General features: G+C 44.4%; 1 protein-coding gene and 1 non-coding gene across 45 annotated transcripts in view; one reads left to right on the top strand and one right to left on the bottom strand.

Annotated features, from left to right (window-relative positions):
- Nucleotides 1-25259, top strand: part of PPFIBP2 (PPFIB scaffold protein 2) — a 174797-nt gene that overhangs the window by 81704 nt on the left and 67834 nt on the right. For 42 of the 44 annotated variants that reach the window (XR_014068681.1, XR_014068678.1, XR_014068677.1 and 39 more), the window contains 3 exons: nt 4508-4600; nt 8904-9017; nt 20442-20573. Coding sequence is in view for 35 of the 44 variants with exons in the window: in XM_081540864.1 (XP_081396990.1) it covers nt 4508-4600; nt 8904-9017; nt 20442-20573 (339 nt within the window). In the remaining 9 variants the exon portion in view is untranslated. Of the gene's footprint in view, nt 1-4507; nt 4601-8535; nt 8755-8903; nt 9018-13776; nt 14067-20441; nt 20574-25259 lie in introns of those variants that run through there. The other 2 variants (XM_081540883.1, XM_081540880.1) reach the window with 2 other exon arrangements.
- On the bottom strand, nt 7979-8050 carry TRNAW-CCA (transfer RNA tryptophan (anticodon CCA)). Its single transcript has one exon. It is a non-coding gene; the product is annotated as a tRNA-Trp (tRNA).

Below are 25259 nucleotides of genomic sequence, written 5' to 3'. Positions count from 1 at the left end.
GCTGGGCAACTGCTCCACCACAGATTTACCTAATAGAGAATATGGACCAGACTTTTCAGAGACTCCCAAACCTTAGAATCACTCAGGGATCCAGTTGATGATCTCAGTATTGATCCAAACCTTCTACTGTAATGCCACTGTTAGAATTAAGGAAGCAGGTGTACCCTCTGACAAAGCAAGCTCTTCTTAAAGTGGGGCAAAACAGAGTTGTGTCCCAACTCTGTCTTTTTAATTGTTTTTCAATAATTTTTATAACCATCTGGCTTTTTAATGCCCTGATGATACTGACATTTTATAATCCAAGAATGATGCCAACAAGTGACTCAACTTACTGCTCAATTATTGGAAGACAGAATGCATTTATTCACTAAAGCTCAAATCCACACCTTTGGCTGATGAATGTTGGCATTCAACAAGGTGATTCTAAAGTAATCTTCTTGGCCCTGTTCTCAGATGCTTTCCAGGTTCTTCAAGTAGAAGTGGTATTTTATCCTGGTCTGTGCCTGGTTAAGGCTTGTGTGCAGTTTTCCTGAGAGCTGTCAACCTTATGTAGGAGAGAAAGCACAGGACCCTAAACTTCACCAAAAGCAAAGGATGATAATACAGCAGATTTCTGTCTGGGACATTGTCTCACTGCTGTTTGCTGCTGCTGCTGTTTAATACCTTTTAAAAACTTGCTTGAAAAGAGCAGTGACTTTTGCACGCTGTATGAGAGGAAGATGTCCTGTTCCTCTAGAATGGTGACTTGGGTTGAGGGAGGGACCTTGCTGCCACGAGCAGCAGTTGCACAGGCAGACCTGCCCACAGAGGACATGCCCCTCAAGTCTGCTGTGCGTGTGTGCTCAGTCACTTCAGTCGAGTCCAACTCTGAGACCCTATGGACTACAGCCCACCAGGCTCCTCTGTCCATGGGATTCTCCAGGCAAGAATACTGGAGTGGGTTGCCATATCCTCCTTCAGGGGATCTTCCTGACCCAGGGATTGAACCGGTGGTTCTTAGGTCTCCTGCATTGGCAGGTGGGTTCTTTACCACTGTGCCACCTGGGAAGTCATTCAAGTCTGCTAGGGGAGGAAAAAAGCTCCTAGAACTACTACTCTAGTTTCTCAAACAGTGCTTCTAGACTTTGAAATTTATTTTAATTACTCGAGTAAATATATTTTTGTAAAAAGCTCAAATATTATGGTTAAAGTAAAAACCAATCTTGACCAAACCTCCCGGTCCCAACTACTCATAGCCTAGAAATTTCCCCAGAAGAGAGCACTGTTAAGGGTTGTTCTGTAACCTTCCAGACACTTGATTTATTTTCATACATATATCAATACTTATGGAACTGGATAGTATTTTTTTTAATGTTTATTTTATTTGGCTGCGCCTGGTCTTAGTTGCAGCATGTGGGATCTAATTCCCTGCCCTGAGATCGAACCTGGGCCCCCTGCATTGGGAGCACAGAGTTTCAGTCACTGGAGCCCCCGGGAGGTCCCTGGATAGTATTTTTTCTAGTATCACACTGTATGATTCTTTGACTCTTGCTGCTTTCGCTATCCAGTGTGTCTTTTATTTGTCGGATGGATCATAAATACTTGCCTCATATGTTAAGATGCTACAAGTTGTACATAATATGGGTGAACCGTAGTTGTTTTTTTTTTAAATCCACTCTTCTATTCATGAATATTTAGGTTCATAGAGCATTTTTAAGTATTATACTTTAAGTGAACTTTCATACAATCCCACTGTATGAAACAAAATTTATACTGATCTCCTCAATTAAGCCATAACAGCTGCTGCTTCTAAGTCGCGTCAGTCGTGCCCGACTCTGTGCGACCCCATAGACGGCAGCCCACCAGGCTCCCCCATCCCTGGGATTCTCCAGGCAAGAACACTAGAGTGGGTTGCCATTTCCTTCCCCAATGCATGAAAGTGAAAAGTGAAAGTGAAGTCGCTCAGTCGTGTCTGACTCTTCGCGACCCCATGGACTACAGCCTACCAGGCTCCTCCGTCCATGGGCGTTTCCAGGCAAGAGTACTGGAGTGGGGTGCCATTGTCTTCTCCGTAAGCCATAACAGAGAGCTTACTAATTTAATATGTAGTAACTTAGACAAATAATCTATTTGTGCCATGTCCATATACTTTGTGCCGCAGTTTCTTTCAGTGTAAAATTAGAATAAAAATGGGACCCTTTTAGCAGAGTTGTGGGAAGGATTAAATGAATTAGTATATGTAAAGTGGTCTCAACAGTGCCTGGTGCGTGGTGATCTCTGCCTTACTGCCTGCTTTGTGTCTAGAGCACAGTGCTTGGACCACATTGTATTAGTTTCCATGGAATTGCTTTGATCTCTGGCCCATGAATTGACTAACCTTTGACCTATTTGAGAGCATCGTAGGAGAGCAGTGAGATCTGCTTGGCTCTGTTTACTGTGAGGCTATCACCATGAATGTTGTTTATCCCACTACACAGAGTCTTTCTGTGAAAAGAAGGGAAATTTCTCCCTTCCTTAGGAAGAGTTGTGCTTCTCCTAGAGTCACCTGGAATTTATCATACTAATCTGTGCATCTTTTAACTCAGTTGTGCTTCCCTTTTTCCATTGGCTGCTAGACTAGATTCAGATCTTTTTTTAAAATCTACTTCTATGACTCTCTGGCATGCAGTTTGTGTATTAACTGAACTTAATGATGTCAACTTCCTGACTTTTTTTTTTTTGGTCAACTAGCTGCTTCTCTGGGTGATTGTGTGGGTAGATCTTTTACTGCATGAACACACCACTCCATCTGACAGAGGCCTGTGTGGTGAGGTAGTTTACTGGAGTCTTGTGGAAGGAGCCTTCCCTTCACCTCCTGTGGGACAAGTGACAGCTGCCAGTGCTGGGTGGCCCTGTGCACGTGCTGACTTTGGCGCTGGGTTTGAACATGCATAGCTTCACTTGGATGCCTGGGTCCTTTCCATTTTCTCTCTCCTCTGAAAATCGCCATCATGTGGGTTCTTGGACAGAGAAGCAATTGACCTGCTGTTAAGAACTATCTTCCTCTCTCGTTAGGGTCTGAGAAAATGTTGGTTATAATTATATCTTTGAATACTAGTCAGTGTTTGACCATGTGATGACTGAAATATTGATTAATGCAATAATAAAAAACTGCCGTCAACACAGAGAAGCCTTTGGTGATTGTCAAGGCCCTTTGTTTATGATATGAAAGAGCATCCATAACAATGAACAAGACGCAGACTGGAGAGGGGCTGGAGGAAGAGGCAGTGGAATGGCAGGGGCGCCCTTTCGGTCTGGGCTGTGTCTGGCATAGGCGCCCTGGGAAATGGCCCCTGGGCTTGCCCTCCCACTGCACCTTCAACAAACAGCTGGTACTTCTCTTACAAGTGACACTCCAAGGCTTGAATAAAGAATCCTTGGTCCCTGTTTCTTTTTTAGAGCCAGGCCTGGTGCCACCACCTGCCCTCACCTAGGCAGTGCACTGGGGAAGGGGCAGGACAAGGGAAGGAAGGTGATGTCTTTTCTTAATGAAAGAGGATTGGAAAGCTCATTCTGAAGGTTGGAATGTGGTTCTGATTTGGGCCTTAAATTCATTGTGGAGGAAGGGTGTGTGGGAGATGCTGGTCTAGTTCAGTTCCATTAGCAGCTACCTCTCTCCTCCCTGCCTACAACCCGGACAGACACACCCAGAAGGTGACTGCAGCTCCTGTCTCTAGCTCAAGACATTTTATAAGATTTGCCTCTCCTCTGCTGTATCAAACGTCCCTCACCTCTGATTTCTGTGGCTTCTGGCTTCTTTGTATTTCCTGTGTTTTCCTTCTGCTTGGCCCTGGAGACTCCTCTGGCTGTCCTTTGGGTTCGTCTCAAAATGTTTCATCTTGGCTTACCTCTCTCAGCTCTAGCACTGCAGCAACCCCGTGTGCCCTGGCTGTCACAGCCCTTCTTGAGGGGTGGGATTGTCCGCTCCTGGAAGGGAACATGGGAGTAGATGAAGAGCCTTGCGGTTGACATCCCTCATCTTTCGTGCTCTCTGCAATGTTCAGGATGGGCCTCCACACTGTAAGGTGTGCCTCGGCTTTGGAGAACCCCGGCAGGAGAGTCAGGAGACGAGGTCTGTGCCGGAGTTGTTCCCACATGGTTCCTTGGTGGATGCTATCAGCTCCCTGGTCTCCTCAAAGAGGTGGACCCTTATTGCTGTTGGTGCAGCTGGTAGGCTGTGCCTCCAACCAAACCAGACCCAACATGCCCAGTCAAGCACCGCCAGGTCTGGAGTTCCATGAGAGCCTCTCTAGCCAAAGGTGAGGTCATCCAGGGGGTGGTTTTGCCAACTTTCATGGCACACCTATCTCTGGCATCTGGTCTGGTCCTCCTTGAAGTGGTTTCGACATCTTGTGGTTTCCTGTTGAGGTGGGTTGTTTTGCGTAGATAATCAGTGAAACTGTCCTCACCAGCTGCATACATCATTTGGAAGTTGGTAAGATGTTTTGCCAGTCTTTTAAGTGTGTGTGTTTTTTCCTTTTCCCTTTAGTCCCAGGTAAATCACCACAGTGCTGCCAGTAATGAAACATACCAGGAACGCTTAGCACGTCTAGAAGGAGATAAGGAATCCCTCATATTACAGGTGAGTCCTTTCTGGTGGGAATCACTTTGTTCTGTTACCTCCAACTCTGTAGCTGCTTTAAGTGGGAGGGAAGTACTAAGGATTTTCTCTGTGGGGTATCTCCTGTTCCCAGAGTGTATGTTTCTCAAAAGACTTTTCCTGAAACAAAGCAGAAAGTAACTGGGGGCACAGTTTAACTCTGACCTTGGGTTTGGGAGGCTGTGAATGGATTCATTTATTTATCACAGACTATAAGAGTACTTGCCTCTATGCACTGGAAGCTCTGTGACCAGGCTGATTAAATGGGGCCCTGTCCTCCAGGAGTCTTGCAAAGGAGATAAGATGTGTCCTCATGTCACTAGTAAAACAAAGCCTCTTTAAAAGCCCCAGGATGGATGCTCACAGGATCAGCCTCAATTCATCTGGAGTTGGATCCAAACTGACCACTTTGAGGCCAAACCCCCTGGAGCTGTTAACATGGGTTAATAAGCCTTTGATGACTCTCTTACTTTGAAGAAAAGTGAAAGTCGCTCAGTCATGTCCGACTCTTTGCGACCCTATGGACTATAGTCCATGGAATTCTCTAGGCCAGAATGCTGGAGTGGGTAGCCTTTCTCTTCTCCAAGGAATCTTCCCAACCCTGGGATAGAACCCAGGTCACCCACATTGCCGGCGGATTCTTTACTTTAAAGAAAGGAACTCCAAAACTTTTCAGAAACAGAGTCAAAGATAGTTTCAGGTCTGAAAACTTGCTTCGCATTCTGAAAAGCTGAGTGCTGTTCACGCATCAGACACTGGGACTGGTGATTTGGAGAATAATAAGACTAATATCCTAATTCCAGCTCCTAAAAAAACTTGGAGGGTGGTGGTTAAGACTGACAGTGGAACAAAAGGGAGGAGGCAGGTGTGGGATTCTGGACAGAAGGGAGGAGGCAGGTGTGGGATTCTGGGCCCCTCCCTAGACTATGGGCCTTAGCTTAGAGCGCTATAGTTAGCACTAGTGTGTTTAGAGGCCACAGTATGTTTGGCCTTTTCCCTTCTATTTTACCTTATTTCTTTATTCATTTCACTTTATTTTATGAATGGAAGTATTGATAGAATATATGATTATTTTAGAAACTTTGGGACGTCAAAAAGAATTTAACACGTTGGCCCTTTCTTCCAATCTTTTTATTTCTCCTGTCCTGCCCCTATTTAAAAAAAATTAAGCTCAGGCCAAATATACAACTACACAATTTTGCATCCTAGGATTTTTTTTCTTCACTTCATTGATTTATTAAAAAATATTTGCATGCCCACAACTCAGTAGACACTGGTTTTAGGTGCTGGGGAGGTAGCTGTGAAGAATATAGACCAAGTCCTTGTTCTCAAGCTTCTATGCATGTGTGTGTGTGTGCGTATGTTCAATAAACCAATTCACAAAATGTTTCTGGTGATGATAAATACTGTGGAAGAAAATAAAGCAGGATAAGGACTGTGTAGTCAGGGAAGACCTCCCTGATAGGAGGAGACCTAAGGAGCTGGGGAGGGAGCCCCATGGAGCCTGGGAGAAGCACATTCCAGGCAGAGGAGGTGGTCCATCCAGCTCATACCCTGAGGTGGGAGTGATCTTGGTGTGTGGGAAGAACAGGAAGGGCCTGTGTGGCTGGAGCTGGTGACCATGAAGAAGCCTGGGAACTGCCTTCAGAGAGGTAGCAGGAGCCAGCTTATATAGAGCGGTAGAGTGCAGATGTTTTGAGGGGTGTGTAATTTTAACCTCCATCCTAATGACATGACTAATGAAAGTGTCCAATTTTGCTACAAACGGTATGAATTGCAAGCTATTGAACCAGGAACCTTCATGGCTGAAATAAGACACTCCTGTTTAGAGGACCTGGAGAAGGAAATGGTAGTCCAATTCAGTATTCTTGCCTGAGAAATCCCATGGCCAGAAGGAGCCTGGTGGGCTACAGTTCATGGGGTTACAAAAGAGTCAGACATGACTTAGCAACTAAACAACCACAACAATTTAGAGGACGACAGTTTAATACAGAAGTACTCTCTTTGATAGTTTTAAAATCCAAAATTCTTGAATAATCCTTATTAAAATAATTCTAGCATAGTCAGGAAGCTGCTTACAAGAAAAGTCAGAAGTGGATCGTTGTTGTTCAGTCCCTGAGTTGTGTCCATCTCTTTGTCACCCCATGGACTGTAGGGCGTCAGGTTCCTTCTGGCCATTGTAGTGGTTTCTATTCCTCCAGGAGCTGGCTGTCAGCCTTGCTCTTACGTGCTCACCACTGTCTCTAGAGGCTCCATGGAACAGACATGACCCCCAGCATGGGAGAGCCTTGGTTAATTCACAAAGCAGCTCAGCCAGACCCAACTCATTGGAGCCCTTGGTCCAGAATGTTCTCCTGGGTTTACCTGCAGAAGAACAAGGGGAATCAGACAGGGCAAAATACGTTGCTTCCAGAATTAAAAGCAAATAAAACCAAAATCTTTTACTAATATATCTTCATTAGAATGTAACTTCTGAATGCAAGGATTATCATCTTTTTTTTTCCTTCTTCTACTTTTATATCCCCTCGGTTTCTAAAATTATTCCTAGCATGTAGTAGGGGCTCAAAAAATATTTTTCTTGAATAAAGGTCACATTTAGAATCTTTACATATTTCATCCCAATTTTCTACCTCTTCATTCATAACTTAGACTGAGTATTCATGTTCAGAGTATTCGTAGCCCTGTGTATCTTGAGTCATATGAGTAGCTGGGCTGTAAGCTATAGGGGGCCAGAGACCATGCATCATTCTTCTGGGTACCCCAGTGCATTGCCCCACAGTTGGGTACAGACTCTCTGGGTGTCAGTCTTCACAGTAAGATTAATCACAGCATATCCTTCCCAAACAGAAACTCTGGGACCCAAGGAGCAAAGGCCACCCCTGGAATGCTACTCTTTTGAAAGTAGAGTAAGTAGTTGGAAAGGCCCGGACTGCTGATCATGTTAGGCAGCAAGGATAAGGTGCCCATTTTGGGATTATAATTGAAATGCCATGCAGCAGCTCCAGGAATATGTTTCAATAATTCATTAATCACTTAGGAACATAAAAATGAAAGGCTTAAAGCAGCCATATTTATTCAGATTAGTTCCTCTGTACAAGGGAGCCTTATAATTCATAACATTTGTTTAAATACTCATAAAGGAATTCACACTAAGGCTCGTGCTCCAGCTATCTTTCCTTTACAGACTGAGAAATAATTTACCATCATGTATATGTAAATAGTGATGAGTCAAAGGGAAGTCGCTCAGTCATGTCCGACTCTTTGCGACCCCGTGGACTGTAGCCTGCCAGGCTCCTCTGTCCATGGGATTCTCCAGGCAAGAATACTGGAGTGGTTTGCCATTTCCTTCTCCAGGGGATCTTCCCGACCCGGGGATCAAACCCAGGTCTCCTGCATTGGAGGCAGACGCTTTAACCTCTGAGCCACCAGGGAAGTCTCAGTGATGAGTCAACCATTGGTTAAAAACAAGAAAGCTGTTGAGGGTCTCAGTTTACCAGTTCTTGATTTCTTTATTTTGGCAGAGATTTTTCATGTGCTTTCTTCCTCTTTCTGCTCTGAGTCACCTTTTAATAACAAACAAGGAAAAGAGTCCTGAGGCTGTTTGCTGATAGAGAAGGCCATGAAAATCCTCGGGTACAGTTTAAATGACTTATTGTAAATGGACTTTTATGAACTAACAATTCCAATAGACAGTCTCACTGTTCTTCAGAAAGACAGTTGTTTTCCTGCCACTGTCTATGCAGTGTGGCTTGTATATATTTATGACTTAGAGTCATGTTTTGGCCTGTGAAGCGCAAAAACCTCTCTGCAGCCAAGTGTTGTCAGTGCTAATACATGCCCTTTACGTCCCACATTCCTTAATTGCTTCAGAACCCTTGCCTGATAGGTGAGCGGTCCTCACACCCTGATGAGAGGGGGAAGGTCATTGGCTCGTCTGTACAGAAGTTTGGATTGTGCTTCCACGTGAGGTGGCAGAAGCCCTGGCAAGCCAGCCGAGGGAGCCCTGTGGAGGCATAGGGAGCCAGAGTCCAGCCCGGAGGCCACTCTTGTGGCCGCTGGGTGTTTTCCCCCTGAGTCTGTCAAGAGCCGGAAATGTGACCGACCTTTTCAGGGTGGTGGCTGAGACTCCTGGCCAGGTAAGAAAATAACCTGGGTTTCCTTCATCTAGGATATTTCCACCACCTGCCACCCGCCAAAAAGAATAGCCATTCTTCTCACATCCAGAGGCAGCGGTGTGTGGGGAGCCAGTCCTGATCCTCCACCTGTGCTTTATCTCTTGGGACAGGTGAGTGTCCTCACAGACCAAGTGGAAGCCCAGGGAGAGAAGATTCGGGACCTGGAAGTGTGTCTGGAAGGGCACCAGGTGAAACTCAATGCTGCCGAAGAGATGCTTCAACAGGTACGGGCGGGTGAGGCCCAGGGCCTTGGGTCCTGCAGCCGCTCACGTGGGTGAGCCCCTTTCTGGGTCCAGGTTAAAGAGCTCCCTGCTGCCTTTCCAGTCCTGCCTGCAGGGACGGTTGGACGCCCAGCTTGCGGTGTTTACACAGCAGGTGAAACCAGAGGGGGAGGGCGGGGAAGGGCAGGCCTGAGAGGAATAACCTGTCGGGCTGGTTCCACAGATTCCCAAGGCACTTTCTCCAGGCCTGGTTCAGTGAGGAGCTCTCCGCTGGCAATTCCCCCTCACTGTATCATGCCAATCACATGGGACACACGTTAGCTAACTCCTCATGACCAAGTAGCCCACGGTTCTGGCATGGCTCTGCTACCGCTTTTGTCCTATAAGTGGCATCGGGGGTTTTTGAAAGTCAGTTAGCTTATTTTGTGCCTCTTTCCCACCCTCACTCTTTCCCTACTTGCTCTGTGTGCCTTTCTTTGATAAAATTGATCACGTATTACATAAATAATATTTTAATATAGTTTATATCAAAATGAAAAAAATTAGCTGCTCTTTTACCATTCAAAAACATCTCTTAAATGTCTTCTTGTTTCTTGTTGGTCCTTTTTGCTGTGTGTACATATGATATACAAAACATATTTGCACCAGAGATATGCTTTAGTCCTCAGATTTTCTATGCTTAACATCATAGAGGGATTGTGTTTTTCCCATTTTTAAATGTTGTTGTGTTGTTGTCTTTACTATCACTTAAATATTTTTTTTTGTAAAAATATGATAGTTAATTGACTTCCTGAACAATCTGACCCCATTGTAAGTAATGAGCAGCAATTTTTAGGAAGAGGTGTTGAATTTCGGTCAAGTGTTTTCAGAATCTGTTGAGAAGCTAATTAGAAATTGTATTTTGTGAACTCTAGTAATGTGATATATCTAGTTAATAGGTTTACTTAACTTGCATCAATTTTTGCATTTCAGTTATTTTGAAAAATAAACCATTACTGAAGTTTATGTGTGTATACTTTGTAGCTCTTGGTATAGTACCTGGCACATAAAATGTGCTCACTAATTATTTAAAGAATGAAAGTCCTTCTTTTAAAATGAGTAGGTTCAATTAGAAGACTGCTTATAATCTTTTCCCCCAAGTTTTAACTTTTTTTTTTTTCCTGGTCAGCATAAAATTCAAATTATTTCTCTACAGAATGGTAATGAACACAGGCTTTGAATATAACCTCTGGTCTCAGGATAAGTGTCTTACTTCCCAGGTATTTCTTAGCTTTGAGTGCATTTGAGGAACTTAAAAAAAAAATCAGTATTTTTATGCAAATGTCTCTGTAGAAACTAGTTCCAACAGCTCTGAAACTGTTTTTAGTTTATCCTTTCATTGCCGATTAATACGTTACCATGTTCTTGGCTTCATTTGATTTTCTGTTTAAATTGTGTGCCATTTCTCTTGCTCATCATATTCCCTGGAAATCTGAATGACACTAGTTCTTTTTATTTTTAAAAGTTGAATCTTCCTTTTGAAGACTCAGAAAAAAAAAATTGCCTGGTGGAAAAATCTCAAATAGCAGAAAAGCATTTTCACGGAAGTGCATAGGACAACCTACTAGATTATATTTTCAAGAAGGCAGAAGGTGCAGTTCTGGGACTGGGACGGGGACCAGGGAGGAAGATGATGGAATGCTGTAAAAAAAAAAAAAAACAACAACCTAGACAGACATGGATCAGGAAAACTTGCATGTGGAAGGGAACGTGTCAGGAAAATGGCAGAAGGTTAATGTTTCAGGAAAGTCGTGCCTGGTGAGTAACCAACCACATAATCGGAGGTCAGAAAATGGTCCATTGTGGTACCTGAGCTCTCTGATCACCGCCCTTCTGCTCTTCCAGGGCCCCCCGACGCCCCTCTCATGACAGTGTTTCTGCTTCCTTGGTGAGTCTCTGTACCAAGGAGTTTGATGTTGGCACCCAGCCCCACCTCAGGGAGGTTGCCTTGTCCTCCTAAGCATTATCCCATAGGCTGGATTTTAGACTTTTTAAAAAAAATTATTGTTTTATTATTTTTGGCTGTGCTGGGTCTTCATTGGTGCACAAGGGCTTTCTCTGGTTGCAGCGAGCAGAGGCTACTCACTAGTTGTGGTGCTCAGTCTTCTCATTGTGGTGGTTTCTTTCGCTGCGCAGCACAGGCTCTAGGGTACGGACTCAGTAGTTTCAGCTCTCAGACTCAGTAGTTGTGGTGCATGGGCTTAGTTGCCCTGTGGCATGTGGAATCTTCCCAGACCAGGAATCGAACCCTTGTCCCCTGCATTAGCAGACAGATTCTTATCCACTGGACCACCAGAGAAGTTCGGATTTTAGACTTTAAAAAAAAGTCGTCAGCTCAACTACCCCTTTCATCATGTTTATATTCTAAATCTTCTTTCTTTTGTGCTGTGGGTGAGGTAGCAGTCATGTGGTTTGCGTGTACCATAGGTGGATGTCTTGGCTTGGTAGATTTTAGAGGGTAGTAGCTCTTATTTGCTCCCTCTGGGGTTGAAAGATCTTCTTGAACTTAACCAAGTTATTTTTACACCCATAACTTTGACCATGTTCTCTCAGCCCTTCAAGGGTAAATGAAAGCAGTGTGCTATTGCACTCCTCTCCTGGAGGATTCTGAGTTCAGTTCTTGTGGGGCCTCTGAGGCATCGCTCCCACTGATGTGTTTGCTGGGCTTGGTGGTGCCCGAACTGGAGATGGTTGGGCTGCCAGCTCTAAGTCCCACATTGAATGTTCTGCACATGCTAACGCTTCTCTGAAATCTACTTGATGCTGTTTGAAAAGATACTTAATTCTTGCACCACAGTGCTGATGTAATGCCATTTATAGCTTGGAGTGCGTACATAAGAGTCCTCTTAACTGGGGACAGGCAGAGACTTGCCTGATCTGACTGTGATATCCTGGGCCCCCGGGCTCATGGTTGAAGCAGGCATGACTCATGTCCTTGAGGCAGAAAATGGACGCGAACAGTTGCCTCTTTCTGCCAGCCCTCGAGACCATTCTTGCCTGAGCCAACCTGGCCTCCTGCTAAAGGCCCAGGAGCTCTGAAGGAGCATGGGGCCTGCTGACTGCACATGGACACTGCTTCCCTTGGGAATGTGTTCCTAGCAGCCCTGTCCTTTGAACACGTCCTGTCTGGAGTGGCAGCTGACCACCCGTGGATGCCCAGTGTTGCTAGATATTCCAGTTTTCACAAGAAGCTGGGAATTCACATATAAGGATTTAAAGATTGATCTTTCTATTTTAACATCTTACTGACCAGAGACATATTAATATGTCTTTTGTTACCTGAATGTTATTGACTGGAGTGTTTCAATACTCACTAATATAACCAATCAGCTGCAACAGGTATTAGTGTCTATAAAAATCCCCAATAATGTGTTAAAAAAATTAGCAACCAATTTAAATGGGAAAAAAAAAAGTTTGAACCACACAATATTTACCATCAGGCTAAACTTGGCCCATGGACCTCTGACCTGCAACCTTGATTCCAGACTTGGCCCCTTGGGCCAGCTGGAAGACCACTGTTGAGGCAGGGTAGACTTAAGGAAACCCATACTCAACCACGTAACCCAAACCCTGTGCATCCATGAGCTCTAAACCCCACTGTGCTATCTCTCCCCACAACTATTCTCCTGACCAGTGTCAGCCTCCCTCCAGGAACTCAAGAGGGAAGAAGTTAATTTCACATCCGACTTGTGAGCCAAGGACCGCTCAGCCTGGTTTGGCCTGCTCCCTCTCCTAAGTACTGAGCTCTTTGTTGTTGTTGTTCAGTCACTAAGTTGTGTCCAGTTACTTATGACCCCATGAACTGCATCATGCCAGGCTTCCCTGTCCTTCATTATCTCCCAGAATTTGCTCAAACTCAAGTCCATTGAGTCACTGATGCCATCCAACCATCTCATCCTCTGTCATCCCTGCCCTCTTCTTCTGCCCTGCCATCTTCTCCTGCCCTCAATCTTTCCCAGCATCAGGGTCTTTTCCGATGAGTCGGCTCTTCCCATTAGGTGGCCAAAGTATTGGAGCTTCAGCTTCAGCATCAGTCCTTCCAGTGAATATTCAGGGTTGATTTCCCTTAGGATTGACTAGTTTGATCTCCTTGCTGTCCAGAGACTCTCTCCAGCACCACAAATTGAAAGTATCAATTCTTCAGCACTCAACCTCCTTTATGGTCCAACTCTCACATCTATACATGACTACTGATCTCTTAGCTCTCATCTGTTTTCTTCTACACACTTACCCATCTGGTCTTCAGAAAGGGAGAGCATGAAGACCTATGGGGATAGACAAGTGAACCAGGACCAAACAGAATCAGCACAGAGACAGGGCCACGTGAGATACACATCGATTATGGATACATTTGAGGGCACAATACTTCTTATCTGTATTCTGTTGCAGAACATAGAGTGGGAACAGAACATCCATAAGTACCCCTTGGGACTGCCTGTGATAACACCTACTCTGGTATGGTCTCTGACTCACTGAGCATGTCTAGATTCTCCAGGGAACCTTCCCCATTAGGAAGAGACATTTCTCAGGAAATGTACAAGTGGGTCTTCAAAGGGCCACAGCCTGAGTCTATTTTCACTGGTCTGAGTATGGAGCCCACAGGGCTCAGATTTTCCCCTTGGTTCCTTAAGCAGGTCATGAAGTCCCTGGTGGCTTTTTCTAGAGTGGCCTCCATGGGTTCTCTGGGAGGTTCCTCTGCCTCTGATTGCTGACTCTTCTCCAGAGGGTGATGATTTCAGGGAAGAAGCCAGTGCATTCAGTGGAGAAGAGCTTTCATACAGAGCTGGCAGCCAAAGGGAGTACTTTCCAGAGACTGGCCAACAGACTGATGTAATCAGTGTCAAGAACAGAAGCCACGTTTAGTGCCAAGAAGAAGAAAGGATAAGGAATCCGAAGTGAGAGGAGGAAAGGCTGCAGAGCTCCTTGGAAGACACGGTCCAGCTTTGGGGAAACTGGGAAGGACCCCTGGCTCTATATCAGGCCTCCTACCTGACCTGGAGCTCCAGGCATCAGGTAACCTCATCTGTGTTGGCTGCCTTTTAGGTGAGGTGTGTGCTATGCTTAGTCACTCAGTCACGTCTGACTCTTTGCAACCCCACGGACTGTAGCCCGCCAGGCTCCCATGTCCATGGGGATTTTCCAGGCAAGAATACTGGAGTGGGTTGCCATGCAACTAATTTGAATTAAATTTAACCCAGGGATTGAACCCAGGTCTCCTGCACTGCAGGCAGATTCTCTACCCTCTGAGCCACCAGGGAAGGTGAAGGGTGGAGAATGACAAATGGAGGGGATTTGGAGTCTGCAGACATGACTTGCTGCAGATTTAACACTTGAGATTGATCTGGATAAGTCAGTGAACCTATGTTCTTATTTATAGGGAATGCGGATGACAGTGTGGACTCTGTTCTGCCCACCTCTTAGAGCTGTAGTACAGTTCTTCCAGTTTTGTAAAAACTGGACCATCACAATGGCCAGGGGAGTGCAGGACCCAGGCCAGCTCCAGCCCCTGGGTCAAGTGAGGGACCAGTGTGCCCAGATGTGTGAACACAGCAAAGCGTCGTCAGCACCCAATTTGTAAATTCCTAAAGAGCACCTTGAGGAAAGTATTCCTGCCTCAGAAAGGACATTAAGCAGAGCTATGCACATGCTCCTGTGGGAACACAAATCTGTCCAGGGGGACGGGGCACTTGAGTCATGAGTGAAGAAAACAGGGATTTGCCAGTTATTCCCTAAAATTCCCCGTGGGAGATTCATGAGGCAGATAACTGCTTTCCTCAGGTTTATCTCATTTGCTGTTGAATCTCCAGACCACAACCTGAAGTAGGTGCTTTACACCTTTTTACAGATAAAGTAAAGGGACTGAGGTTCAGAGAGATGATTAGTTAGTGGGGACTGAGTCAAATCCAGCTTGAGTACGAGCCCTTCTCCCTGAAAGAGACTTCCCGGCAAGGCTTTGGCCTCTTACCTCAAAGGGCAAAGGGACACATTTTTCCTTTCAAGTCTTTCCATGGCCGCACTCTCATTCTGGTTTCAGGTTGCCAGTCTGGCTACAGCCCTCCATCATTGGTCAGTAACTCCCTGGGTCAGGTTCCACACTTAAAGATGGAGGTAATTGCTTCAAGATGTGGCCCTTTAAGGAGAGCCTAGTTGAAAGGCAAGCTCTTTTTATCAGCCCCACTCAGACTCTGAGCTTTGGAAAAAGGAAGTGACAGTTTGCTCTGAGAGGGAAGTTTTTTTTTCATCTCCAAGAAAGGAGATGTATTTGCCCTTCTGGAAGAGATTACTGGTCCTGGTGAAATGAGGGGGGTGGGTGATAATTTTGTTCATTGGTTTTCTTCCTAAAGTTTCATTATCCAGTTTCACGGCCCTTCATAGTAAGAAACACAAACCACCCTCGTCTCATACCACCCTCTGTTTATCCCCTGCCTTCTCTCATTTATACAGGCAGCCTTGAAACAATCAGGAGAGCAGACGTTATGAAACCTTTGTGCCTCATCTCCAGCCCCCTGCCTGCCCATACTGCCCCACCCCCACCCATTATAGTAGCTGTGTGATTGGGATAGATCCCAGCAGCATCCTGCCCTGTGGGTCTGAGTAGGTGCCAGACCTTCTAGACAAATAGGCTGGATCCAGAAATCACTCCAGTCTTGGGTATGGGCGCTCAGGATCCAAGAATGTTATTCTCAAAGGGTAACCAGGATAAAACAAGCTAGCAAATGAGAGGAAAAAGAAAAAAGGAAAGGTCAGGGAAATGGAAAGGGAGGATGGGCTGACACTGATGAGAGGATTCAGGGTGAGTCAGTGAGTTGAGAGCTGGGAAGTGAAAGTGCGCGCGTTGGTCCCCAGAGCCAGGACTGTTTCTGTATTCTGCCTGCTGAAGGGAGAAGCCGAGTTGCAGGTGTGCAGACGTTTTCTTGAGAAGTAACAGGAAGATGAGGAAGAGGCAGCAAGAGTAGGTTATTCTGTTCAGGGCTTGGCTGTGAGGGGAAGAAGGGAGTGGAAAGAGGGAGGGCCACTCACACCTCACACAGAATATGCCTGCCTAGTCCAAGCACTAGGGAGCTGATGGTGGTCGCTGGAGGGGAAGGAGGTCAAGAGGGAAGTTTCTTTCAAATGTCAGAAATTTGATCATGTTTATAGCCTGAGGGATGGAAGCTGATGGTGAGGGAGAGATTAAATGCCTGTCAGATCGGATGATTAATGGCCCTACCCTAGAGTAGCCCAGACTTGGTGGGAACTTCCTCTAAGGCAGTACAGAGGTGAGGGAGGGCCCAGGTCCCTGTGAGCAGGCTTCACTCTGCTCTACCAGCTAGAGGGAGAAACAGGACTAGGACTCAGAACAAAGCCCAACGCTACTGATTAACCAGGGAGTAACCTGAGTCTTCGTTCAAGCTGGGTGAGGATGGCATGGAGGACTGTTCCGCCACAGGAAGGTGGGTCAGGTGGGGCAATTCAGAAGAAAACTCTGGAATTGGTGTGTCTTTTAACATATGCTTTTAATATGCAACCTGGAAACCTACTGGGCTCAGGAGGCATTCTTTTCTTTTTTTTTTAATTAATTTATTTTTTAATTGAAGGATAATTGCTTTACGGAATTTTGTTGTTGTTTTCTGTCAACCTCGGAAACAGTTCTTAAGATGGTAGAACCTCACAGAGGTTCTGACGGTTGCATTCAGTCATGTCACACTAGCCTTGGAAAGGAGGTGTGGGCTTGCTTTCTCTGGGACATGATTCAAGAGAGAGAAATGAGGGATGATTCCAGGAAACTATGAAACAGAAGGACGTAAGTTCAATGACTGATCAGATGATCTTTAAAAATCTTTTCAGTAAATATGAGGAGAGGTTATTTGAGGAGAAGAGGGTGGGGTTTAGAGCTCAAAGAGAATGGAAAAGATTTGGAACAATCTCTGAAAGAAACCAGCCAGAGATGAATACAAGTTTTGCCAGGCAGTGTTGGAAGATCAGCTGTAATTAGATAGAGTAAATTTGTGTGGAAACAAATTGGCATCATTAAGTGACTTTTACTAGCAGTTCTCAGGCCGTGGGGAGTGGAAACATAGGCAAAAGTCTTTGAGGTTTGGCACGGACTGGGCACTGGTGAAGCAAACACACTTCAGACCTAGGGGCAAGAATGAGTTGGAGGGAGAATTTTCTGGTGCAGAAATGGTACAATGGAAATGATAAGCCTTAAGGTATACGGTGGATATGGAGGCAAATACTGCATAAAGGAAGTTGATAAACTAGGAAAATAGGGAGTTATTAAGTAACTAGTAGCCGCAAAAGTCGAAATTAAAGATGTTTTGAGTAAGTAAAAGCGCTAGTTGAAAGGTCAGAGGATTGTGGCTAGAGGAGAGAATTTCAGAGTTGAAGATTTTAGAAGCAGAACACATTCATTCTGGATCAAGATGAGGGTCAGGTAGTAGCTTAGATGGTAAAGAATCTGCCTGCAATGCAGGAGACCCAGGTTCAGTTCCCTGGGTTGGGAAGATCACCAGGAGAAAGGAATGGATACCCACTCCAATATTCTTGCTTGGAGAATCCCATGGACAGAGGAGCCTGGCGGGCTACAGTCCATGAGGTTGCAGAGTTGAACAGGACTGAGTGACTAAGCACACACACAACTAGGATAGAGGTCTTAGTACATAACAATGGCCGGAGGCCGTGCTGGGCCTGGCGGTGAGGAAGTGGAGCTGGGTTGGGATAAGGCTGGCGAAGGCTGATTTTGAGTTCAGGGACTAGGATGATACTTCTCAATATTAATGACAAAGACTGGGGTGATGATATGAAAGGGAGGAGCACATGCTGATAGATGCAAGCTACTTTACTAACAGTAGACTACGTGAAATTAAGCCACCCCAGGTTTCTAATTAAGGCTTTGGTGTGTCTAACTGAAATGTCCACTTGGAAGGTTAGTATGACCGATCAGAACCTGGCATTACCAATTGGAATGCTACTGGAACTTTAATGCAACCAATTTGAACATTATGTTTGTCAACTTTAACATTGGTATGACCAGTTACAATCTGGCGGTTAAAACAGCCAGAGGGGTTTTGGCAATAAAGGAAGCAGAGTAGATTCTTATCTTCAAGAGAGAGGCCTTCTGAAGCTTTTTTGAATCCTACCTGTCTTGGTAGGATTGGGTCAAGATATTGTATATTGGGTCAATATCTAGGTCAAGATAAGATATTGTCTTATATCTTGACCGCTAGTCAATAGACGACTGCATAAATACCATCTTAAAAGACTTAAGCACTCCACACTCAAGCACTGTGTTTTTAACTCTCCTATCTCTAGGCCTTGGCATCTATCTGAAAGTTGAACAAATGATTGAAGTCTCTTCCATCAAATGATGGAAGAAAATTTTCTCAGTTCTTAGCACTCCAAAGCAATTGTTATTATCCTATGGACCTGGAGTTCTATAATCATCCCTTTTTCCTTTTGCACTCCTGGCTAGGATATTCACACACATTGTACTCAATCTCTAGCTGTGAATAGAACTTTCAGTTCAGTTCAGTCGCTCAGTCGTGTCCGACTCTGTCGTCCCCTTCTCCTTCCACTTTCAATCTTTCCCATCATCAGGGTCTTTTCCAATGAGTCAGCTCTTCGCATCAGGTGGCTAAAGTATTGGAGTTTCAGCTACAGCATCAGTCCTTCTAATGAATATTCAGGACTGATTTCCTTTAGGATGGGCTGGTTGGATCTCCTTGCATTCCAAGGGACTCTAAAGAGTTTCTCCAACACCACAGTTCAAAAGCATCAATATAGATAGATTGATCATCAATAAAGAATAGAAATTTAGGGTCTGAGTTTTATGCCAAAAATCACTCTGGCTTCATCTTTCCTTACCTGCTTTAATTTTTACAATTTATTTTTTAACTTGAATTGTCTATTTGCAAACTGCCTCAAGTAGATGAAAGGACCAGTAAATCTTAGGCCTGTTTCTTCATCTTGAAATAGGGATGATAATGTTGACTGCCGAGTCCCTGGGTAGGGGTTTATTGAGACAATGTATATAAAGCACCCAGCAGTGTTGAGCACAGAGGGAGGTACTCAGTGAATCTGTGTCCACCCACCCCTGCTCTCAACACTGGGCTCCCTTATCTGGCTAACTCCTCATGACCAAGCAGCCCCACCTTTGCTCCATAAGCCAGCTTCACATCTGGCTGGCTCAGGAAGAGCTGGGCTCCTCAGCCCAGTGCAAAGCTCATTTTGCCAAATTCTTTGGGTTCTAGATACTTACTCCCTCAGATTAGCAAATGGACAGTTTATAGCCTGGCTTTCAGCGACACTGACGGCCTTTGGCCTAGGAAATCATCTTGTCCAAGTTAAAATCTGTGTCTCGTGTGGTTTGGTTTTATGAGTTGATGATGGTTCAGAACACATGAAATTGTGGCTGTAGGGGTCAGATTGTTGATATCACCATTCTTCTTGGGTTGCTTAAGATGACACAGAAAGTTCAGACCATGGCAGGATGTCCTTTCCATCTGCTCACTTCAGTGGTTACCTTCCTAGGGCCTCTGAGGGCCATATCATAGTCTCCTTGCCAGGACTTGTGTGTCCAGTGTCTGTCGGGTGGCAGGATTTGGGATTTCATGGAACACTGCCTTTTTGCCCATGGAGAAATGTTACCCCTGGACTATGGGAAATCCGCCTCGCTTTTGAGATCCTTCATAATTCCTAGTAGTGCTGAGCAGGTGTTTCGCCTATCACCTTTGTTTTTCACCTTATTTATGCTTATTAAGTGCATGCATTAATGGCAGGTGGTTGTCTGCTGCTATTTTAGGCTTGGCAGGACTACTAGGAAAGATACATATCACAGAAGATTCTACTATAACCATTCAGGAAATAATCACTGAATATCTGCTTTATGTCCTAGCTCCCTTCTAGGTTCATTGCAGTGAGGTCTTACGGTGAGATGTGTGGAAGACTGGGCTGAATATTGAACTAAGCCCAGGAGATGATATGGAGACTTTGGTTTTGAAACATATATTATTAACATTAGCTTGTTTTTTATTTGTTTGTTTATTTGGGGGCAGAGAATCTGCTGCCTTTGCTTTAAAAGTAGACATGGAGAAATTTTGTTCTCTGAGCCGACCCACCTATTTTTCTCTAACCTGGAAATAATGAATAGTGGTTTCTATGGACAAATGTATTTTTTTTTGAGAAATCTAGCTCACATTGGCTCTCAGAGCACAGAGGGTAGCATCAGGGACTGTGCAATCCCTGAGTGACCCAGCATCAACCCAGGCCTGTCCCAGATAGAAGTGTGGCTCACATGTAACGGTTTCAATGTATGATGTAGAGACTGCCTTATGTGTTATGAATGGAGTTACAGTTGTTCCTATTGCCATGGAAGTTTATGATTTTGAGATCTGTTTTTGCCTGCAGGAGCTACTAAGTCGTACATCTCTTGAGACCCAGAAGCTCAATCTGATGACTGAAGTGTCTGAGCTGAAGCTCAAACTGGTGGGCATGGAGAAGGAACAGAAAGAGCAGGAGGAGAAGCAGAAAAAAGCAGAGGTGAGTGCGATAAACCACATTCTGGGGAGAACCCACACTGTCCTAAGCTCAGATCAGAGGAAGGTATCCTAATGTGGCCTCAGGCTATCTGGTCAACCCCAAGCCTGACAGCCACTGAGTGCCAGAAACATCTGTGCATCAGAGATTCAGTGATCTGTTAATACCAAGTTATCGGGTTTTGCTGTGGCTGCAGATTTCAGCAGTGCCCAAACCACCCCGTTTTGGCTCTAAGGCTTTATCCTCTCTCAGGCTGCTGGCAAGGATGGAAAGGATCAGACAAGACTCAGAGGGACACGAGAGGTCTTCTGTGAGAGATGACCATGTGCTAGGATGGCCACTGTCATTGTTCATGGAGTCTGGAGACATTCTTTAATATGCATTTCAGTGACCCAGTTGCAACCCCTAGATTTTGTGTTTCTTTTCTCCTGATGGCTCCTGTGGGTGAGCCTCGTACACAGGCTTTCTCTTAGAGAATGTTTTCCTGTGATTTGTTTTGGTTTTATTTTCTCAGGCTTCATATGCCATTGACTGAAGCATGCCAGATACTTTTCTTTATTTTGGGATAAATGTTTTGAATAAAGTTTAGGCTCAGAGCTGAGAACAGTCTGCTTTAACATAATATAACCACCTTCTATGTGTCTCTACCCACAAGCCTCTCTATTTGTATACTGTGCATTCTGAGATGTGGCATTGTGAGATGTGACAAGAAGAGTAGCCTTTAGGTTTAGAAATGACTTGGCTCAATTAACTGACCTAACTGATTAATACCTCTTTGAATTTCAGCAAGTTAACTACTTAATCTCTCTGAGCTTCCATTTCTTTATCTGTAAAATGGGTAACTGTGTTATGAAATCAGAAAAAAAAATAACAAAAGTTAAGTCTCTATCATATGATCTGGCATCCTTGCTTCCATTCAGGCATATCTAAAATCTAAAGATGGATATTGTTCCTTTCAATTAAGCACCAACATCATCGTCCCCTGAAACCTGGCACATTTGTGTTTACTGGGTAAACACTGGCGATGGAGACACTGCTAATATGTGGGGCATATTCCTTGCGTTGCTTTTGAGAACATGCTCATTAGTAAGAAGTATAGTTGCCAAAAGACAGTTTATCTCCATTAAGCTGAGGACACTATCTTCCAGTGATTAAGAGTTCATGCTCTTGAGTCAGATCTCTTGACTGTAATCCAAGCTCAGCTACTCAGTAGCTCTGTGATCTTAGAAAAGTAATTGAACCCCCCCAAACCTCTGTTTCTTCTTCTGTAAAATGGAGATTAGTAATACTTACTATTTGCTCAGTAGTTCTGAGGAAGGAAGGAGATCATGTGTATGTATAGTCCTTAGCATAGTGCTGGATAGCAAGCTTTTATTAGTTACTCACTGATTGTGTTGTTGAGCATGTTAGAAATGGAAATGTAGACCTAACTACATTATTGACCTACTGCAAAGTTCACACAGACTGAAAGCTTATCTGTGTGAAGTGTCAATTGAATAGACTATACTTCTTAAATGTTCAGAGAGAAGCAACCGGATTTTCTCCAGATTTACAGTTCTTTTACCAATATTTCAAGACATGTGATCGCATGTGGATATACATTCAGGCTTGGGGGCGGAAGACTTAAAATCATAGAGACAACTCAAAACCACAGAAAGAAGGAAGGGAAAGAAAGGAAAGAGAGGGAGGACTATTAGGTCACACAACTGGAACAGTCTAGGGTTTTAAAAGCTGATCACATTAGATCCAGCTGGCTTCACCATGTCGTTAGAAATCAGGTTTAGTGTCTCATTTGGTTCTGTTTCAGCCTTGTTCTTGGCTTCCCAGATGGCTCAGTGGTAAAGAATCCACCTGCCAATGCATGAGGCATAAGAGATGCAGGTTAGATCCCTGGGTTGGGAAGATCCCCTGGAGAAGGAAATGGCAACCTGCTCCAGTATTCTTGCCTGGAAAATTCTGTGGACAGAGGAGCCTGATGGGCTACAGTCCACGGTGTCGCAAAGAGTTGGACACGAATGAGCATGCATGCACCAGCCTTATTCTCAGGACGGCTCTCCCATGTGTGACGAAGGTGGCCAAAGGTAGCCTTAGATCCTACTAGCCTAGCGGCCTGTGCAGAGAGAGAGAGATTCTCTTCCAAAGGTTCCCCAGAATTGCATCTCTTTGGGCTAGTTTGGCTCAAGTGCTTTCTTCTGAACCAGTCACTGTAGTGGGTGTGGGCCCACGTATATGGGTCTGTATGCATGAGCCTTAGAGTCAGTTCATGGCAGCAGAATGCTGGGTTAGCACTGAGCTGGATCAGCTCAGCTCCTTTCTGGAGAAGGAAGGGGAGCCCCCACTTCTGGGCCGGTACCACTAATGCAGTCATTTTACTGTTTGCTTTATTTTTTCTTTTCTGAAGAATTATTTTTCAGTCTGAGTTTTAGTTTTTGTTTTCCATTAGGCTGTTAATATATGGGGCACCATAAGCCCTAAGCCCCTGGCCTCAGTCCTACCAGATAACAGCCCTTCCCAGCTGCTAGTACAAGCATTAGGTTTCCACGTGGAGGAATTTTTCAGGCTGTTGAAACTTGTGATATTCAGTGAACAGACCCCTGACCTGAAACAACTTTCTCATTCTCATAATTGAACAGAATCTTTGCTGGTATGTTCAGACCCAACACTACTGTCTGTAACTATCTGGAGTGTCTGAGGCTCAGAGCCATGCAGAGGGCTGCTTAAGCTGCACTATTGTCCTGTGCATGAAGGTGTTTATTTTGTGTGAGATGTTTGGCCAGCTCAGGTCACTGAGGGTGTAGTAACATGATTAAACGGAATGTTGCTTCTCATCCTATGCTGCTGCTGTTTTTCTAGTGAATGTACTTAGCCTAAGGCCTGATTGCTTGTAGTTTGAAAGAGGCAAGACTTTTTTTTTTCTTTTGAGGTATTCAGATCTGAACAAACTTTCTCTGTGTAGCTCAGGATTTATCCTAAGCCAGTATCCTGCTGACCTATAGTTAGTTATAGAAATGATTACAAATATCCATATATAAACCCGAGGACTTTGAGGTGTAGGTTTCCTGTTGAACACAGACAATCCTGACGGCCAGGCTCACTCAGGAGTCACTGGTGACCCTTATGAGACGTGGGTGAATACTGGGTTTCCTGTTTACTGTATCTTTTCTTCTGAGCCTTTTGCAGTGGTTTTGGGTCATTTTAGAGGGCCCATGTTTGAGCCTGTTAGGTTTATGACTGAAAAGTAGGAAAAGTGACCAATGCTAAAAGTCATACTACAATTAGAAGGATGGGACATGAAAGAAAGCGATCCAGAGACAAAACCTCTGGGTGGCACACCTATCAAAGTCATGGCCCTTGGAAAGATGTTCCTTGGAGAAGGGCATCTGACTCCAGCATTGAGTATGCAGGGAGGCCTGCAGCTGCATCCCCTTCTGCGTGTAGTACCAGAGCAGCCTTCCAAAAGGGGACCAGGGACCCGGGACATGCTGGGAAATGGAGTCAGCCCGATGGATCAGGAGTATCACAAAGAGAGCCAGAAACAGTCTCTAGGATTTCCTGGCAGAAAATGGAATATCTTATAGCACAGATGCTGTTGTCATGCTTACTTTCTTCCTATGGGTGGGACCTTGGAAAGGAAGGATTCTGATTTCTGAAATGGGGCAATCGGAATGATGGACTTGGAGTGCAGTGCAAAGGCTGGGATGATTGTGTTTGCTCTGAGAGGCGCTAGCCTGACTTAGAGTTTTACTATTCTTGTTTTTATTTTACATATTTTATTTTGTTTACTCATTTTTATTTGTATAGAAAATATACTCTAACAATTCAGAAATTAAAAGTTCAGAAAGGTATAGCAGCAAAATCTCTTCTTCCATGCCTGTTCCCCGGCCAGCAGTCAGGCACCAGTGTTGTCTCTTTTGTGTCCTTCAGAGTTATCCTATGTATGGATAAGCAAATTTAGGTGGATAAATTATTTTCCTCATTTTTACACAGATACACATTACTCTAGATCTTTCTCTTTTTTAATGAGCAATCAGAGTTTGTTTCATATCAAGCACATTAAAAGTTTTTTTTTCCTCATTCATCTTTATGTTTATTATTTCACTCTCTACCCTCATTGATTTAGCCATTTCTCTCTTTTTGGGTGGACATTTGTTTCCAAATGTTAGCTCTTATAAGTAATGCTGTTGTGAATAAATTTGTAAATGTGTGAAGATATTGAAGTGAAACTGAAGGGTCAAAGGGTACATGCATTTGACCTGACAGATGTGGAGGTGGTATTCCCACCCTGATGTGTCAGAGTGCCAGGATGGTACTAAACTGAGCATGAAGGAAGAGGGAGGAAAACAACTAAGTAAAACTGAACAAGTTTAACAGGTAGGATAGGATGAGAAAGACCAATTGGGGAACTGCCCAGTAGTTTCACACAGAAAAGTACCATTAAAAAAAAAAAAGAAACTTGATGGTTAGCAAAGCAGGAGTAATAAACAAAATGAGCTAAGATTACAGAGTAGTGATTAGAACCTCATAAATGTCACTTGGACTTCATGACATGAGGCCCGAGAATGGAAACACTGCTACAAAAGGCTCCGCCATATGGGGGAGAGACAGACCTGTTGAGAGAGGAAAATGGGCTAGCTCTGAAAATAAAGGATTTTAAAGTACATTGAAGTGCCAGGCCTGAGGATGGACATA

Source organism: Giraffa tippelskirchi, chromosome 11 (genome assembly GCF_054371585.1).
Source record: "Giraffa tippelskirchi isolate mGirTip1 chromosome 11, T2T-mGirTip1v1.2.pri, whole genome shotgun sequence".
In the NCBI taxonomy this organism is placed as follows: domain Eukaryota; kingdom Metazoa; phylum Chordata; class Mammalia; order Artiodactyla; family Giraffidae; genus Giraffa; species Giraffa tippelskirchi.
Note: the sequence above shows the minus strand (reverse complement) of the source record. Positions and strands in the feature narration are given on the sequence as shown.